Raw genomic sequence first — 17,194 nt, forward strand, 5'->3', positions numbered from 1 at the left:
AGACACTTGGCAGCTTACACGGACTGTTTCAAATGAAGTCGCTTGCCACAAGAGCGTTTGGTTTGCTCATGCTACGCCCAACTTTTCCTTTGCGCTTGGTTAGCAGCTCAAAACCGCTTATCAACGGGTGACAAAATGACACATTGGAACAGAGAACTCTCCACAGGATGTGTTCTCTGCAACAACACTCTTGAATCACGTGATCATCTCTTTTTTTCCTGCAGATTCTCCTCTGAAGTATGGCAGGCCTTGGGAAAAAATATTTACCGATCAAGATATTCCACAAACTGGCACGAATTGATTGTCACTACGTCTAGTCAATGGGAGAACAGAATCATAAGCTTCATTGCCCGCTCTATGCTATTTGGCGGGAACGAAACGGAAGAAGACATGGTGAAGACCCGAACCCTCCAGCTCGATTAATCAAATGGATAGATAAGCAAGTCAAGAATCAGCTCTCCTCAATCAAAGCAATCGGTGACAGAAGATATGATATGGGTCTCCAAATCTGGTTCGCGGCTAGGAGTTAATGTCTATAAACAAAGTTTGCTAAAGTCATTTTTTTTTTCTTAAGTTTTCTCAAACACACAATGCACTCGATGTAAAAACGAACATTTTTCTTTTGAATTTAATTTAACATTACATTCAAAAAAAAAAAAAAAAGGTACAATATAAACAAACTCAACTACTAAGTAGAAGGCACAAACAAGGTAGCATTTTTAAAAAGCAAAACATCATAACGTTCCCAATAAAATCAGAAAAACGGGCACCAGTCGTCACCTCTGATTTCAAAGCTTCCATCTTATGCTTATGCTATGACAGCTTCTTGCTCACCATTGTTACTACCAAACTGAGAAGACTATTAAAAGAGATTTAGCATCCAAAAAGTTATCCAGCATCAAACACCAACTTGAACTAAAGTGCTTCTTTATTTTTGGATAAGCACAATACATCATGCCCCCAAAAAGTTGATGATGAGGCCATCAAGTCAGCAACAACCAATGATCATGGAGGAGACACCATCAAGATGACCAAGACTCTTGGAGAGAACCAAATCAAGCATTCCAAAGGCTTAAGTGCCTTTATTGAAGCACATCAACCCAACCGGTATTGGAATGAGACTGTTGCGCTCTTTTTCCCTTATCTAGGGTTTTTCCCAATGGGTTTACCTAGAAAATTTTTTAATGAGGCAACACCAAGTCATCAAGGGATCACTGAGAAGTGGAATCGGTTCAAAAGCTTTCCACATGAGAGAGATATTCAAGTTACAAGTCAGCAGACTTCCAAAGAAACCGATGGAGACCAACAACTACCTATTGGAGGATTCCGACCATACCACAAGGAGTTAAGCTACAAAGTTAATTTTACTACATTCTTGACTCATCAAAGGAACTCGTCGAGTTGGAATCAAGCCAAAACAAATTTTGGTTTAGGAGCTATCAATTTTCTAAACCGAAGCAGTCTACACTTGCCTTATTTGGATGCTCACGGGTTTAGGAGACTCCAAACGTATCTTTGGCGCCCAGGAGAGTTTAAGATACTTCGAGAAGCTTCCTACAGTATACTAAGGTGCACCAAGATGCATGGGATCAGGCGGATCCTTCCACTCATTCACTTTCCATATCCGGAGCCAAGATTGCCTTATTTGAGCTATTTGAAGCTGTTTTCCTTTAAACTCGAACAGCTATTTTCCCTTATGTTTGAGTGCGTTTTCGATACCCTCCAAGAGCACAAGAGACTTCCAAGGACGCATCACTTCCTCCCCAAGCTCTCAAGATACAAGCCACAAGACTTTCCTTATTTGGCCCGATTTGCTCATTAAGTCTCCAACGGCTCTTTACATTAACTTTTGCGATTTCTTTTCTTGTTTTAGACCCTAGAGACATTTTATTACGAGCCTATAAAAGCTCAGCTAATTCCTCATTGTAAATCACCCTTAATCGAGATTTTAAAGCTCATAAGAAACTCTGTTTTCTTGTCTTTCACAAAGTTGCAAATTCTTTGTGTTTTCCTTCATTAGTTCTTATTTGAGTGAGTCAAATAGGTTCTTTTGAGTCTGCAAATCGAGTTGTTTGAGTGATTCAAACTTCTGGTTTGTTCATCGATTGAGCGAGTCAATCAAGCCCACCGATTGAGAGAGTCAGTCAAGCTTCACCACCACCTCCACCTTCGTTTCCATCTTCCGCCAAAGCTTATTGATCAGTTCTTGATCACCGTTTGTTCATAAGATTGTGGAGTGATTCCCGATCCTGTATCAGTTGAAATTACAGAGTATAAGGGCATTTATACTCTTATAACCAAAGGCCTGAGAAGATCTATGGTGGCTGACCAAACTCCGGAAAAAACCGGACTCCATGATCTCGTCTGCGTCTCCGAGTGTTTTTGTTAGAGTTGAGATCGATTTGTTTATCTTTTTTTGCGTTTGGAACTATCACCAATCTCATATCGGGCTTTAGCATGAACTCCACTATGAGAAGAAGAACTTGTAGTAGAAAAACTTATGGGTTGATGTTCCTCCACAAACTCATTCAGATTAAAATCTGGAGAAGCAGGGTTTGGTGGTTGAGAAATAGGTCTGTAAGATGATTCTCAAGAGGAGGAGGAGGAGAAGGATTGGTAGATCCATCTCCCTCTTCCCAAACAGGGACCACCAAAACATCAGAATCATTGTACTTATTATTTGGAACAACCTGAGGAACTAAATAAGGACAGTGAGTGATATCATGGTTGATACAACAACAATTTGTACAGATCTTTCGAAGCCTTTCATACTCAAAACAAATCATTGCTCCTTCTCTGGATTCAAACCGAACCCTCCAAAAACTTCAGTCGATCTGTAATACTAAGGATAAAAGTTATCTGAGTAGTGGTTATTTCATTGAAGTCTACTTCAAGGACTAGTCCAAGGGTATGAGCAATGAAACGAACAGACAACTCAGACACATAAGGGGGAGGGATTCCCCTTACCTGTACCCACAAATCAATAAAGGTGAGAAAATCAGGGCCTGGGAAATCTGCCTACCTTTGTAGTGCAATAAACCAGTGATTATACAGCCATGGAACTCTCCTCAACACTGAAACCAAGTCAGACTCAGAACGAAAATGAAACTGGACACACTGATCATCAAGTATGCGTCCATGAACTCTTACAGCCATGCCCCTACCCCAACTGCAAAGGCAGTGCACTGAGGACCCTTCTAAGATGTTGAGCATGAATGTTGAGAGGTCTCCCAATAAGACTGAGTCTGTTACTAGCAACAACACTAGCATACACTTCTTGTGGAACAAATATTTCAAGGTCATCACGACCCAAAACCATATACTGCAAATCATGCCATATTTCATTTGCCATCAAGTGAAAAGAAAAGAAAACCAGAACAGAAAAGGAGAAGAGAAAGAGAAGGAAACAAAAGGAAAGGTATAAGAGTGAAGAGCTGAACTTAAGGAATATATAGGAAGGTAAAAAGGAAGGGCGGCAAGAAGAGATAAGTAAAAATAAAAAGGAAAAGAAGACTAATAAGACAAGGAAACGCAATCAAACCAAGAAAAACAATGATCACTAGAGATAATCATCGTTGGAACCCAAAAAATATCTGGTTTTGGACTCTTTGAAATATAGTAAATTAAGCTTTACTTTTGACTGAAGACTTATCTACACAGTAACCTCAAAAAGTCAAACCTACTAGGGCGGTAATATGTCAGAAACCAATGCCATATGAGACAAAGATGCAGCCACAATTTTCTCCTGATCAAAAAAGGCCTTTAACCAACAAGGAGATCCTTGAGCAACATAAGAAGATATCCTATAATCAGAAGTAACACTTCTAGCTATCCGAGAAGCTCCAATATTACAATGTACATGTTCAAAAATGATCTCCCAGCCTTTCTTGTTTTGACTTAATTGAATCAGAGGGAAAATATGACTTACAAGTGAAGGCCAAGCACTAGGTTTATGATGCGCCTGAATAATTTCCTGAGTTCAGGCACCAAAGAGAATATTTTCTAATTTCAGACTCTGCATGCTGTCAAGTGCTCATTCCCAACTCCTGGTTTTTGCCTCAAAAACAGAAGCAACCTGAGAATAAGATTTTCTACTATGAAGTAACACATTACCCATAGAATCTCTGACAACAAGAAACACCAGACAAAGCATATTTTTTAGACCATGAAAAACCTATGTTTCATTTAACTTCATCCTGAAATGGAGGAGACCAATGAGAGTCTTGTATTAAAGAAACATGAGAGACTTCATGAATTGTCTGTTGAGCAGAATACCAAGATGTGTAATCCTCATAAGCTTTTCGCATTATAGAATCTGGAGGGTAAAGAGATCCATCAAAGAGTAGCTTATTCCTATTTATCCATAAGAGCCAAACAATTCAAGGAAATACTGAGCGAATCTCAATAGTTAACTTGGCCTCATTTTGCAGAGATATAAGAAACTTTAAATTCTCAAGTTCTGAAAATCCAAAACCATCAGGAAGAGAAAGAATATTAGAGAGAGCCCACACTTGTCTAGCATATGGACAAAGAAAGAGAATGTGGTTTATTGTCTCCTCCGCTGCACCACACAAAAGACATCCATCATAATTCCTAATTCCCCTTGTAGCCAACCTTGCAGAAACTGCAATAGCTCCTTTAATACTTTGCCACAGGAAAACCTGAATTTTATTTTATTAATCGTCACATACATTTGTGACCTTTTTAAGACATACACGGATTTGTGACGATTTTGTTGTGACATTTTAGTATTCGTGTCATTTTCGTCACAATAGAGTTATTGTGACCGAATATTTATATATTGTGACGACAATAATCATAATAATATTCACTTTTTACTATAGTTAAAAGCCTTGTCGTTCAAGTTCTAAAGAAGTTTCACCGGATGAGCATGGCGATGTTAAGTTTCACTTTCGCCGGAATATCTTGTTCGGTTGCTTACGTCATCGTGATGCTTCGTGCTTCTTAGGAGTGGTGGGCATTTTGCTTCGTATGAAAGAAAGGTTTGACACGTGGCTTGTCTGTGGAGTGATTAGTATTTTATTTTAATAATGCGAGTTTTCATCGCTTCCTGATGACGACGTTATATCCATCCATAATGCTAAGCAATTCTCCATCTGGGCTCAACTATAATTTTGGGCTGTGTTTCTCTTTGAAACCCAATAAAAGCGAGGCCACATGTTTTTAATATATCGATCGTAGGGTCTTCGTTTAGGTTTCCCTGTAGCGGGTTTGTGCTATTGCCTGTAGTTTTTCTTTTTCTACTGGATTTGCTTTAGTATCTTTCCGGTTCGATATCTTGCCATGCTTGTGTGAGTTTGGTGTGACCCGGTTGGATGTGATCGCTCCTTGTCTCTACTCAAAATATCTTATCGAGATCTGCTCAATTGAAAGGTTTCTACTTTCTACCAAGACGTTTAACAGTCGTGGTTCTTCGACATCATTGTTTCCGGAAGAAGTTTCCGGGAGAAGTGTGAGCATTTAGAAATTTTTGTCTTGGGTCTATCTTGCCGGATAGGAAGCCTAAGAAACATAGGTCGTAAGTAGGGATGTTAAACATTTAGGGCCGGCCTGAGTCCATTAAAATAAATAAAAGCCCTAGGCCTGATTACATTAAATGAGAGAATTTCGGGCTGGTTCGGCTTAAATAGGGCCGGCCCATTATACAAAACTGTTTTTTTTTCTTCTTTGATTGTAAACGACGATGGCTTTTTTTTTTCTTTTTCCTTCTTCAATCTTAGAGCATCATTAACGGGGGGATGTTAGCTGAATCTTAGGTATTTAATTGATTTAAATTAAATAGTTAATGCAGTAATAAGCTAAGGAACGTTCCTTAGCTAAGATTTATTTTGAGGGTTAAGAGGTGCCAGGTGTCACGTTTTCATTGGGCGTTATGTTTAAAATATAAGCAAAAAAAACAGAACAATCATTTTTTTTCATTTCTCTCTCTCTCTCTCTCTCTCTCTCTCTCTCTCTATCTCTCTCTCTCTCTCTCTCTCTCTCTCTCTCTCTCTCTCTCTCTCTCTCTCTCTCTCTATCTCATATCTGTAGAATATGCGAAATGCGAAAGGTACCAACCGGAGGTGATTTGCGATTTTTGACTCGAATCGAAGGAATCTCCGACGCGACTGACCTCCGGCCGTCGTTCTTCCGCTAGGCCATCTTCTCCACCGTCTCCGATTGTCCACGGTGTGTTCGGAGAACCAAAGCAGCGAGGTTGGGTTTTGAAATCGGGGAGAAGTTCACCGGATCTCCCAGTTTCGAGTCGCAATCAGAATCTTAACTTCAATTATCTATTTATCAAGGTATGCATGTCTATCTGATTGTGTGAATCGATGTATTTAACTAATTTCAAATTAGGGTTCTTCGGTTTTGAGAAATTAGGGTTTCAAAAATTTGGGGAAAAGTTGTTATTCGTTGTTAAGTGTTTAATTTGGCTAATTATAAGCATGATTGAGTGTTTGTCTGTATTGTTTACATAATTTCTGATTAGGGTTCTTCGGATTTGAGAATTTAGGGATTATGGGTTATTCGTTGTTAAGTGTTTAATTTGGCTAATTAGAAGCATGATTGAGTGTGTGCCGTTATTGTTTAAGTAATTTATGATTAGGGTTTAGCGGATTTGAGAAATTAGGGTTTCTGGATTTGGGGATTAGGGGTTATTTGTTGTTAAGTGTCTAATTTTGCTAATTAGAATCGTAATACTCTGTTGAATCGTACTAGCCTTGGTTAATATTCTATTGAATCGTATTACTCTGTTTTTGATTGGTGTGGATGATTCTTTGGATTAAGAATCTGTTGGATCTCAATTTTATTAATGATGTTGATTAGTTTTATTTTTGATTGTTAGGTTTATTTTTGATTTTTATTTCAAATGTTAATCTGTTTTGTTTCTTAATCTTGAATTTGATTTATTGTTTTCTTTTTATTGTGAGATATGGTGTTAATTGGACACAAAGATGAGAGAACTGAGAGGAGATGGACTGTGAGGATCAGAAGCTGCGTTAAATGGCCAGACATTAAGGTAACAGAAGCTATCTTGAATTTGATTTAGAACATTGATTATCCTTGTAGTTAATATTAGGTGAGACTTGAGTGTTTTGGTTGTGTCAGTTTTGTGATAAATGCCTCTTAAAAGAGTTTTTAATTGTTTGTTTTTTGTCAGTTTTGATGTTGAATTAGATTGTCTACATCAGTTTTTGATTGATCAATGCTTGTTTGGTTTCCATTAGGGTTTAGAATTAAGTGTATCATTGAATTAGAATGTCACATCAGTTTTTTAATTGATCAATGCTTGTTTGGTTTTCTTTAGGTTTTAGAATTAAGTGTATCATTGAATGTTAACCCCAACTGTAAATCAACAAAAACCCTTGCTGATTCGATAGCCTGAAAAAGATCGACCACTCTAACACATAAATTCTCTCATTCTCTTTAACACTCTCAGAAACTCCCATTCTCTTTCATTTTCTTTCATTCTCTCAGAATTATCTTTCATTCTCTCATTATGTTTCTTTAACTCTCTCCTTCAAAATTATCTTTCATTTTCTTTAATTCCCTTTGTAAACTCCCTGAAACTCTTGGAGATGAATCCATATACTAATTCTGCTGGTTTCATGGAGCTGTTAACAAGTCAACAAGAAACACCTAGCCTAAACCCCAATGCTTATGAGTCAGCATCACCAAGTATTAGACTTGGTGAATCTGAACTCCCTGCCAACAACACCCAATGGATAGAAGCTACAAGTCAAGGTGGAAGCGCCAAAGCCAAAGCCACACCAAGAAAGAGGAACAAATGGACAGTGAAAGAAGATTTAGTCTTAATCTCTGGGTGGCTGACCACGAGTAAGGATGCCATTGTTGGCAATGAGCAAAGAGCTGCAGCCTTCTGGAAGCGGATTGCAGAATATATTTCTGTTCTAACTTTGTATACTCTGTGTAGGTTCACGTTAAAGGAGAAGAAGAGGACAAAATGCTTTAAACAACAAGTTTTCAAGATCCTTTGTTCACGAATTCAAAAAGTCTGTGTTGTTTCAGTATAGTCTCTGTTTGTTCACGGATTCAAAAAGAAATGCTTTGTAACCACAAGTCTTCAAGATGCTTTGCACCACAAGTATTCTTTGCTTTGTAACCATGTATTATTTAGGAACATTGCTTATAAATATCAACTTGTAATATCACCTTCAATTACATCACCTCACATCAACTTCTTCCTAAAACCAACAATTTCTTTTCACAACAATTTCTTTTCACTTCAATATCTTGTTCTAAACCCAAATCCTTTTCTTCCTAAAAATTCTACATACAAAATGGCATCATCTTCCAATTACAATTTCGAAGAAGCATTGGACGAAGAATTATCCAATGCTTTCCAGCAAGCGTTGGATAATTCTTTGGACTATTACGGTGATCGTCAGCAAGCCGCAAAACCGAGGAAAAAACGAGTCCATATTGAAAGAAATCGAGAAGAAGGACACATCCAGTTATGGAACGATTATTTCGCAGAAAATCCAACTTTCCCTCCTAATCTATTCAGACGCCGTTTTAGAATGAATAAGCCATTATTCATGCGTGTTGTTGATCAACTCTCCACAATTCCATTCTTTCAACAAAAAAGAGATGCTACAGGAAGATACGGTTTTTCTACACTATAGAAGTGTACAACAGCAATTTGTATGCTTGCATATGGTTTAGCGGCTGATGCGGTTGACGAATATCTTCAGATTGGTCAAACCACTTCGATGAAGTGTATGGAACATTTTGTTGACGGAATTATTGATTGCTTTGGAGATGAGTACCTACGACAACCCACTACAGAAGATCTTCAACGGCTACTCGTTATTGGAGAGATTCGAGAATTTCCCGGGATGATGAGAAGCATTGATTGTATGCATTGGGAGTAGAAGAATTGCCCTACCTCTTGGAAAGGACAATATACATGTGCCTCTGGAAAACCAACAATCGTTTTAGAGGCTGTAGCTTCCCAAGATCTTTGGATATGGCATGCGTTTTTTGGACCTCCAGGTACTTTAAACGATATCAATATTCTAGATCGCTCTCCTATTTTTGATGATATCTTAAAAGGGCGAGCACCAGCAGTGAATTATACAGTCAACGGGAACGATTATCATTTGGGTTACTATCTCACGGATGGCATTTATCCTAAATGGGCTACCTTTATCCAATCTATTTCACTTCCACAAACTGATAAAACATCTTTATTTGCAACACATCTAGAAGCTTGCCGTAAAGATGTCGAGCGTGCTTTTGGAGTTTTGCAAGCTCGATTTGCCATTGTCCAAAATCTTGCTCTTAGTTGGGATAAGGTAAAAATAGGAAATATTATGCGAGCATGTATAATACTTCACAATATGATAGTAGAAGACGAACGAGATAGGTATACTCAGTATGATACTACCGAATTCGAACAAGCGGAATCTGCAAGAAGTTCACAGGTGGATTTCACATATTCTACAGATATGTCTTCTAATTTCTTCGACAATAGAGCTCGAGTTCGTGATCGAGGTATGCATCAACAATTGAAGAATGATTTGATCGAGCATATATGGACAAAATATTCCAGAAATTAAGTTTAAAACATTTGTGCTTTATGTTATTTATGTTATAAATTGTATCTCAGGTATGTTTTAATTTTTAATTTGCAACAATTATTAAATTTTCTATAATTATAAATTTTATTTTTATATTAATATTTTTTTTCTAAGAAACACATGTTAAGAGCCTACCATTAATCACACACAAATCTTAACTAAAAAATACCGTCTCTTAACGATCATTTTTACAAAGGTATTTAACTATCATTTTTACAAAGGTATTTCTAAGAGACTAGATATAATCATGCTTAGGCCTGGGCAAAAAACCCGGACCCGATACCCGAACCGATACCCGGACCGAAAAAATCGGGTTGGGGCGGGTTAGGGTATTAGAAAATTACCTCATTGGGTAGAGTATTGGATTACCCGTGGATATCGGGTCGGGTTGGGGATTACCCGTTACCCATTTAGGATACCCACAAACCCGAAGAAATACACATGTTTATATATGTATATAGATAATTAGATATATAGTATTATATAGTTATATACTTATATGTATGTCCTAGGTTTTAGGTTTTGTGACTTTTGATGTTTGAGTTTATATATGTATATAGATAATTAGATATATAGTCTTATATAGTTATATACTTATATATATACTTATATATATGCAATACACATATGTTTATATATGTGTATAGATAATTAGAATCTACTCTTAACACTTAAGAGTGAAATAGTCATCTTTGTTATTTTGGATTGGATTTAGTATTTAAATGTCATGTTTGATGTTCTATTCTCTTTATTTGATCATTTGAGTATGTAAAGTGATTTTAAACTTCGGGTATTACCCAAACCGACCGAACCCGACAATACCAGAACCGGACCGGAACCGAAACCATAGAAATACTCGAATGAACTATTAATTCATTACCCATTCAACCCGAACCCGAACGGGTTTTATCCGAACCCGAACGGATTACCCATATGCCCAGGCCTAGTCATGCTCTTAGGTTTCTCCCACACGCTCTCTTCTTTTTCTTCGAACTCTCCATCTTTGTTTTCTTCTTCGATTGTGAGAAGCCATAAGAAAGGGTTCGATTGCTCTCTATATTTTTCATTGGGTTTGGGTTCGTGTTCGTCTCTAATCCATCCCTAAAGGTGAAGTGTGTTAGGGTTCGTCTCAATTTAACGACCTGGGTTGGTGTTTTCTTATACATAATTTGGTGGGTTCGTGTTAGATTATCGAAATTTTGGTTTCAAACTTGTCCGTCGCTGGAAAAATTGAATTTTGTGTAGCTATGAATTAGTTATTTGAATTAGTCATTTGAATTAGTTTCTGAATTAGTTAGTTTCTGAACTAGTTTCATTCAGCGGTGTTGTTTCATTTGGTTGTGATTTTGCATGCTTTGAGTAGAGGAATGGATGAATCTTATGATCGTTCTCTGTGATGGGTTGCAGGGTATTTGTCGGATTGGTGTTTGGTTCGAAGGGTACGGACGTGATTCTGTCTATGGAGTATCTCTGATGCGACCGTCCTAATCCGATACTCCAAGTGAGTTTGATCTTCGTTTTGTTTGATCTATTTAAGGAACAGAAGAATCAATAGCTATAGAATCTTTATAGGCATTGAGTCAATCCCGCAGCCAAATCTCTACGTTTTTCTTGTTCTTTGGTTTGGGTTTCAAGAGTTGGTGATTAGACTTCTTGGAGTCTAAGAGATTCGTTTTTGAATTTGAGATATAAGATGATATATTATCAGAGGAAGCTAAGTACTTACATGTGAGATTTACACAGGTTTTGGTAAATATTTGATTAGATAATTTTATATCTCTCGCAGCAATTCATGTAAAATAGTTCTTTGTATATGTCTAGTGTTTCCATTTGATAATGAAATACTAGTGTTATTAACTCAAAATCCCTAGTTGTGAGGTAGTGTTTTATTCGCTATAGGACGATTTGCTTGTCGTTAATTGTTTTTTCGACTTGCAGTTTGGTTTACGCTTTCCGGAAGTTAGAAAATTCTGTAGGTAAGATGTGCTCACTTAATTTTAGACTTAAATGTTTGTCCCTTGTTTTTTTTATGGGTTTAGTTTATGCTTTCTGGAAATTTTGTCGTTTTTTTCTGGCTTTGCTTCCGGAGGTTTCAGTCCTGCCGGCTCATGTAATGTGTCTAATGTGACAATTAATAAATTAACCTTTGTGAAAAAAAAAATCGTTGAAGATGCTTAAGATAGATGTATTTGGTGTCATAATATCCAACTCACATAAAAACCAGTGGATAAGAAGATAATTCACAGTAACACGGTCTGAGCTGATTTCGTATCGTGGAGTCCATTTCATTTAGTTTATAACATCTCTGTGTTCTTGTCTTTCATGCACACCATCCAAATCCTCACTTGTTTTCTTAAATGTTGCAGGAATCAGGGAAAGTAAGCATTTTTGGCTTACTTCTGATTTGGGTTCTTCTTACTTATAGTCCTCTCACTAGTCAACATGCTTCTGGTTTCGCCTGCTTGTAGAGGTGTTTATCTTCAGACCATAGATCCAAATCCAATTGATTTTTCAGCCAGAGGCTCTTATGCAAGTTGCTTTCAGGTAACCATTTCATCTCTCGTCACTTTGATCTTGATGATTCCAGTCTTGAAGTTGTAAAGTTTGGATTTTTCTTTTATATGCAGATTCCTCGTTCAATCCCTAAAAGGGAGTGCTCGATGAGGTTAAGAACCATAGTTTGTTTCAATCAGAATCTTACAGAGCACACAAGTTTCAAGAAACGGCATGTATCTACCCAGAATGTGGATCTTCCTCCTATTTTACCAAAGAACAAGAAGAAACCTTATCCTGTTCCTTTTCAGCAAATTCAAGAAGAGGCTAGGAAAGATAAGAAGCTTGCTCAGATGGGTATAGAGAAACAGTTGGAACCTCCTAAAAATGGATTGCTAGTTCCCAATCTTGTTCCTGTGGCGTATCAAGTGATAGATAACTGGAAGTTGTTGATCAAGGGTTTAGCACAGCTTCTTCATGTTGTTCCCGTGTTTGCTTGTAGTGAATGTGGAGCGGTTCATGTTGCCAATGCTGGTCACAACATTAGGGATTGCAATGGTCCAACAAATTCACAGCGACGTGGTTCTCATTCATGGGTTAAGGGTACCATCAATGATGTTCTCATTCCTGTTGAGTCGTACCACATGCATGACCCTTTTGGGCGGCGGATTAAGCACGAAACACGGTTTGACTATGAAAGAATCCCAGTACTTGTTGAGCTATGTATTCAGGCTGGAGTTGAGATCCCTGAGTATCCTTGTCGCAGAAGGACACAGCCAATCCGAATGATGGGGAAGAGAGTGATCGATCGAGGTGGATATCTTAGAGAGCCTGATAAGCCTCAGACATCATCATTATCATCTCCACTTGCCGAGCTTGACACGCTTGGAGCTTGTGAAAGGCATCCGCCTCCCACACCAGAGGACATACCTAAGATAGCACAGGAAACAATGGATGCTTATGAAAAAGTGAGATTGGGGGTGACCAAATTGATGAGGAAATTCACGGTGAAAGCATGCGGATATTGTTCTGAAGTGCATGTAGGACCATGGGGACATAGTGTGAAGCTGTGCGGGGAGTTCAAACACCAATGGAGAGACGGGAAGCACGGATGGCAAGATGCTCTTGTGGACGAAGTCTTTCCTCCAAATTATGTATGGCATGTGAGAGACCTTAAGGGAAATCCGCTAACCGGAAATCTCAGGAGGTTTTATGGTAAAGCCCCTGCTTTGGTTGAGATTTGTATGCACAGTGGAGCTCGGGTTCCTCAACGTTACAAGGCCATGATGAGGCTTGACATCATTGTTCCTGATTCACAGGAAGCCGACATGGTCGCATAGGTCCTTGGACATGTTCATAGTAGAAAACCATTGTTAGGATAAAAAAGCATCAAAATATGGTTGATAATAAAATGAGCTGGCTAACTAGGATCTTTCCTCATAGGATACGTTAGAAATCTTGTCATATAGTGTATTTTACAATTTGGGTGTAAAATATTTTAGAATCCTGTGTATAAATTAGAATAGTTGACTTTAAATTAAATATTTGTTTGATTCTCTGTTCTCGACCCGGTCATTTGTTATTATAATCTAGACGACCTCAGTGGTATTTGTTTAATGTATTTCGTTGTTTTGAAAGATTTTAAAGATGTTTTGATCCAACGATTAGTTGTTGAAAAACCAAATGATGGAAAAGGATTTCTCGTTGGTGCGGAATGAGGAAGAAGAAGATAACAGGAATGGGGCGAGTTATTTGTCAGTGGAGATGATGAAGAAGGTGAGTTCCATGGCAGCTCCAATGGTGGCAGTTTCGGTTTCTCAGTTCCTCCTGCAAGTCATCTCCATGGTTATGGCTGGTCACTTGGACGAGCTCTCACTCTCAGCTGTTGCAATCGCCACTTCCCTCACTAATGTCACCGGTTTTAGCCTCATCGTTGGGTTTGCAGGTGCGTTAGAGACTCTGTGTGGTCAAGCTTTTGGAGCAGAACAATTTGGAAAAATTGGGGCATACACGTACAGCTCAATGCTTTGTCTTCTTGTCTTCTGTTTTCCAGTCTCTCTTGTATGGATCTTCATGGACAAACTCTTGGAGCTCTTCCATCAAGATCCTCTAATCTCTCAGTTAGCTTGCAGATACTCAATCTGGCTAATACCGGCTTTATTCGGATTTGCTCTTCTTCAACCTATGACTTGCTATTTCCAGTCACAAGGATTAATTCTTCCTCTCTTCGTGAGCTCTCTTGGAGCTATCTGTTTTCACATTCCTTTCTGTTGGCTTCTTGTCTATAAACTGAGATTTGGAATCGTTGGCGCCGCTTTGTCCATCGGGTTTTCATATTGGCTCAACGTGTTTTTGCTTCGGATTTTCATGAGTAACTCTGCTTTGCATCGTGAAATGAAAAACCTTGGTTTGCAAGAACTCATCTCGAGCATGAAGCAGTTCATCGCCCTCGCTATCCCCTCTGCAATGATGATATGGTACTTTATATATCTACATCCAAGAAAGACAAATCTCAGCAACATTTAGTGCTACTTGCTCTGATCTGATCCTAACTTTTTTTTTGTTGTTTTTTTGCAAGTAAAGCCTGGAATGGTGGTCGTTTGAGATTCTACTACTAATGTCTGGACTCTTACCAAACTCAAAGCTCGAAACATCGGTGATATCCATTTGGTACATACATATTATTTTGTACAAAATTTCAAACAGTCGGCAAGCTTGTGATCTTTCAAACTTTATTCATTGAGCAGCCTCACAACATCGGCTTTGCATTTCGTTCTGGTGAATGCGATAGGAGCATCCGCAAGGTTTTACAGATTTCAATTGTTCACAAGAATCTGATTTTTTTCATGTAAAATAATATCTCTAACCCCTTTTTATCTTGTTTAACACTATAGCACATATGTTTCAAACGAGCTAGGAGCTGGAAATCACAGGGCAGCTCGAGCGGCGGTTAGTTCGGCTATTTTCCTGGGTGGTGTTGATGCAACAATAGCAAGCATCACACTTTACAGTTACCGAAATAGTTGGGGTTATATATTCAGCAACGAGAAAGAAGTGGCTCACTACGTAACCCAAATCACACCCATTCTCTGCCTATTTATTTTCGTTAACAGTTTTCTTGCCGTGCTATCAGGTAAGACGATTATACTTTGTTACATGAAGCCCAAGAAAAGTATATTCAACTCTAGAATTCTTTCATTACTCAGGGGTTGCCAGAGGAACAGGCTGGCAACGTATAGGAGGTTATGCAAGTTTAGGATCATATTATCTTGTCGGAATCCCGTTAGGTTGGATCTTGTGTTTTGTCATGAAGTTGAGAGGAAAAGGACTTTGGATTGGTATACTCATAGCCTCCACTATCCAACTAAGTGTTTTTACCCTTGTCACCTTCTTCACCAATTGGGAACAAGAGGTATATAAATTACTAATCTTCTTTACTTCTTTTTATGGTTATAGTTTTGAATCTGGTTTTGGTTTGAGTTTCAGGCAACGAGAGCCAGAGACAGAGTATTCGAGATGACACCACAAGTCAAAGGCAACCAAAAGACACAAATTATATTGGAAGAGGATACACAAGTTTTACTTAATCATATTACAGAAACTGTTTAAATGTGTAAAACCACTTAATGCAACTCTATTGGTGTACTTCGTTTTAGCATTCTATCTACTAATTTTGGATGCTTTACATTTGCATGATGTGCGATTTTAATGTTTATATATGTTAACTTTGATTGCAATAAATAATGCGTCTTGAGAATATGGATTCTTGTTTTTTAGTTTGTCAGGGCACACTACCCATTTCACTCAATAAGTTCTTATTGGAGTCCAATTTCATGCACATAAACTAAGAGAAGTGACCAAAAACCTTTTGTCCAAATATAGATACTGGTGCGAAGTTATGAATTCCTTAAATAATACTATAGAAATTTGAAAGTTTTGGACGCAATTGTTTCAAAAAACATCCACAAAAAACTATCATAAGTTGGAATGACATAGAGAAGATCAATATGGTAGTCTAAATATTTCCTTTGAAAAAAACTATCATATTTTTATTAGGTTTTTTTTAAAAAATTCTATCAAATAACTCTATCTCTATATTAATTGTAAAGTAGTAAATCTTCAACATGAATATATGAGTTTGTAAACGTTAAATAAAAATGATAATGCAAACATAGTCGCTACACGCTATTAGGCCTGACCAAAAGCAAACCGTGATCGTATTTCGGACCGTAACCGGACCGTTCTTCAACCGTAACCGTATAAAACGGTTAAAAACTGTAACCGTTAACCGTAAAAATAGATTAGTTACAGTTAAAAAATATACTAACCGTAACCGTTAATTAACCGTAAACGTATCAAAACCGTTAGTCAACCGTACGGTTAACCACACGGTTAACCACACGGTTAACCGCATAATTAACCGTGCAGTTAAAACTTTAAATACATAATTATTCCACTATTAAATTTAATGAACTCCACTACTCCACTACTCATTTTTCATAAATCAAATCATAAATAGTTTAAATAGTTATTATTTATACTCAGGTACTCGTTTTTTAATTCTCACAACTTCCTTTCTATAGTATTGTTTGGAATAAGACAATAAGATAATAACTCAATCATTATAATTATGACCATTTATTTAGTTATTCGTTGGTTTACTTAACTAAACAAAATAGCTAATTAACTATAAATATTATAAGCATATAATCACATATATTACATACTATAAAATAAATATTATTTGATATATTATCGTTAAATTTTTTATTCTAAAGGTTAAAAAAATTCCAAGCTTTTGTCTTTGATATTAACCGTATTGTAATAATTAAATAATTGTAACCGTATTTAACCGTAACCGTTGTAACCGTAACCGTATTTAACCGTAACCGTTTTAACCGTATATATAGTGGTTAAGGTTACGGTTAGAGAAAAGTTATAACCGTAACCGGTGGTTAATAAACCGTAATCGCAATAACCGTAACTGTGGTCATGCCTACACGCTAACACTAGCATAACCATCCATATATTTTAGACCAATTTCAAAGAAATGTAACATGTACTTAAGGAAAAAACAAACAATTCTTAAGAAA

At 37.4% G+C, this 17,194-nt stretch overlaps 2 protein-coding genes and 1 pseudogene across 8 annotated transcripts; 2 read left to right on the forward strand and 1 right to left on the reverse strand.

Moving 5' to 3' along the window:
* Window positions 1-2,313: 2,313 nt before the first annotated feature.
* On the reverse strand, window positions 2,314-3,564 carry LOC110230726 (annotated as a pseudogene).
* Window positions 3,565-10,561: 6,997 nt separating this feature from the next.
* On the forward strand, window positions 10,562-13,722 carry LOC9322834 (APO protein 1, chloroplastic). Of its 5 annotated transcripts, XM_021034345.1 has the most exons (5): window positions 10,562-10,715; window positions 11,016-11,109; window positions 11,547-11,584; window positions 11,975-12,152; window positions 12,236-13,722. In XM_021034345.1, exons 4-5 carry the CDS (start codon window positions 12,051-12,053, stop codon window positions 13,439-13,441), a joined length of 1,308 nt encoding a protein of 435 aa, XP_020890004.1. In that variant the 5' UTR covers window positions 10,562-10,715; window positions 11,016-11,109; window positions 11,547-11,584; window positions 11,975-12,050; the 3' UTR covers window positions 13,442-13,722. The 5 variants fall into 5 exon arrangements, with proteins under 5 accessions (XP_020890004.1, XP_020890003.1, XP_020890006.1 ...); XM_021034344.1 differs by lacking the exon at window positions 11,547-11,584 and having other exon boundaries at window positions 10,562-10,780; XM_021034347.1 differs by lacking the exon at window positions 11,547-11,584 and having other exon boundaries at window positions 10,562-10,754.
* Window positions 13,723-13,767: 45 nt separating this feature from the next.
* Window positions 13,768-15,820, forward strand: LOC9322835 (protein DETOXIFICATION 7). Of its 3 annotated transcripts, none has more exons than XM_002886723.2 (6): window positions 13,768-14,578; window positions 14,685-14,771; window positions 14,849-14,905; window positions 14,996-15,234; window positions 15,308-15,513; window positions 15,588-15,820. In XM_002886723.2, the coding sequence occupies exons 1-6, from the start codon at window positions 13,785-13,787 to the stop codon at window positions 15,708-15,710; spliced, it is 1,506 nt and encodes a 501-aa protein (XP_002886769.2). In that variant the 5' UTR covers window positions 13,768-13,784; the 3' UTR covers window positions 15,711-15,820. The 3 variants fall into 3 exon arrangements, with proteins under 3 accessions (XP_002886769.2, XP_020890001.1, XP_020890000.1); XM_021034342.1 differs by having other exon boundaries at window positions 13,768-14,046; window positions 14,155-14,578; window positions 14,996-15,513; window positions 15,588-15,819; XM_021034341.1 differs by having other exon boundaries at window positions 14,996-15,513; window positions 15,588-15,817.
* Window positions 15,821-17,194: the final 1,374 nt, after the last annotated feature.

This window comes from Arabidopsis lyrata (genome assembly GCF_000004255.2).
Source record: "Arabidopsis lyrata subsp. lyrata unplaced genomic scaffold ARALYscaffold_2, whole genome shotgun sequence".
Classification (NCBI taxonomy): domain Eukaryota; kingdom Viridiplantae; phylum Streptophyta; class Magnoliopsida; order Brassicales; family Brassicaceae; genus Arabidopsis; species Arabidopsis lyrata.

Coding starts and splice junctions, on each gene's coding strand:
- LOC9322834 (XM_021034344.1), top strand. CDS start 12,051: ATGCTTCTGGTTTCGCCTGCTTGTAGAGGTGTTTATCTTCAGACCATA. Junction 12,153..12,235: donor CTTATGCAAGTTGCTTTCAG/GTAACCATTTCA, acceptor TTTTATATGCAG/ATTCCTCGTTCAATCCCTAA.
- LOC9322835 (XM_021034341.1), top strand. CDS start 13,785: ATGATGGAAAAGGATTTCTCGTTGGTGCGGAATGAGGAAGAAGAAGAT. Junction 14,579..14,684: donor CCCTCTGCAATGATGATATG/GTACTTTATATA, acceptor TTGCAAGTAAAG/CCTGGAATGGTGGTCGTTTG. Junction 14,906..14,995: donor GCGATAGGAGCATCCGCAAG/GTTTTACAGATT, acceptor TTAACACTATAG/CACATATGTTTCAAACGAGC.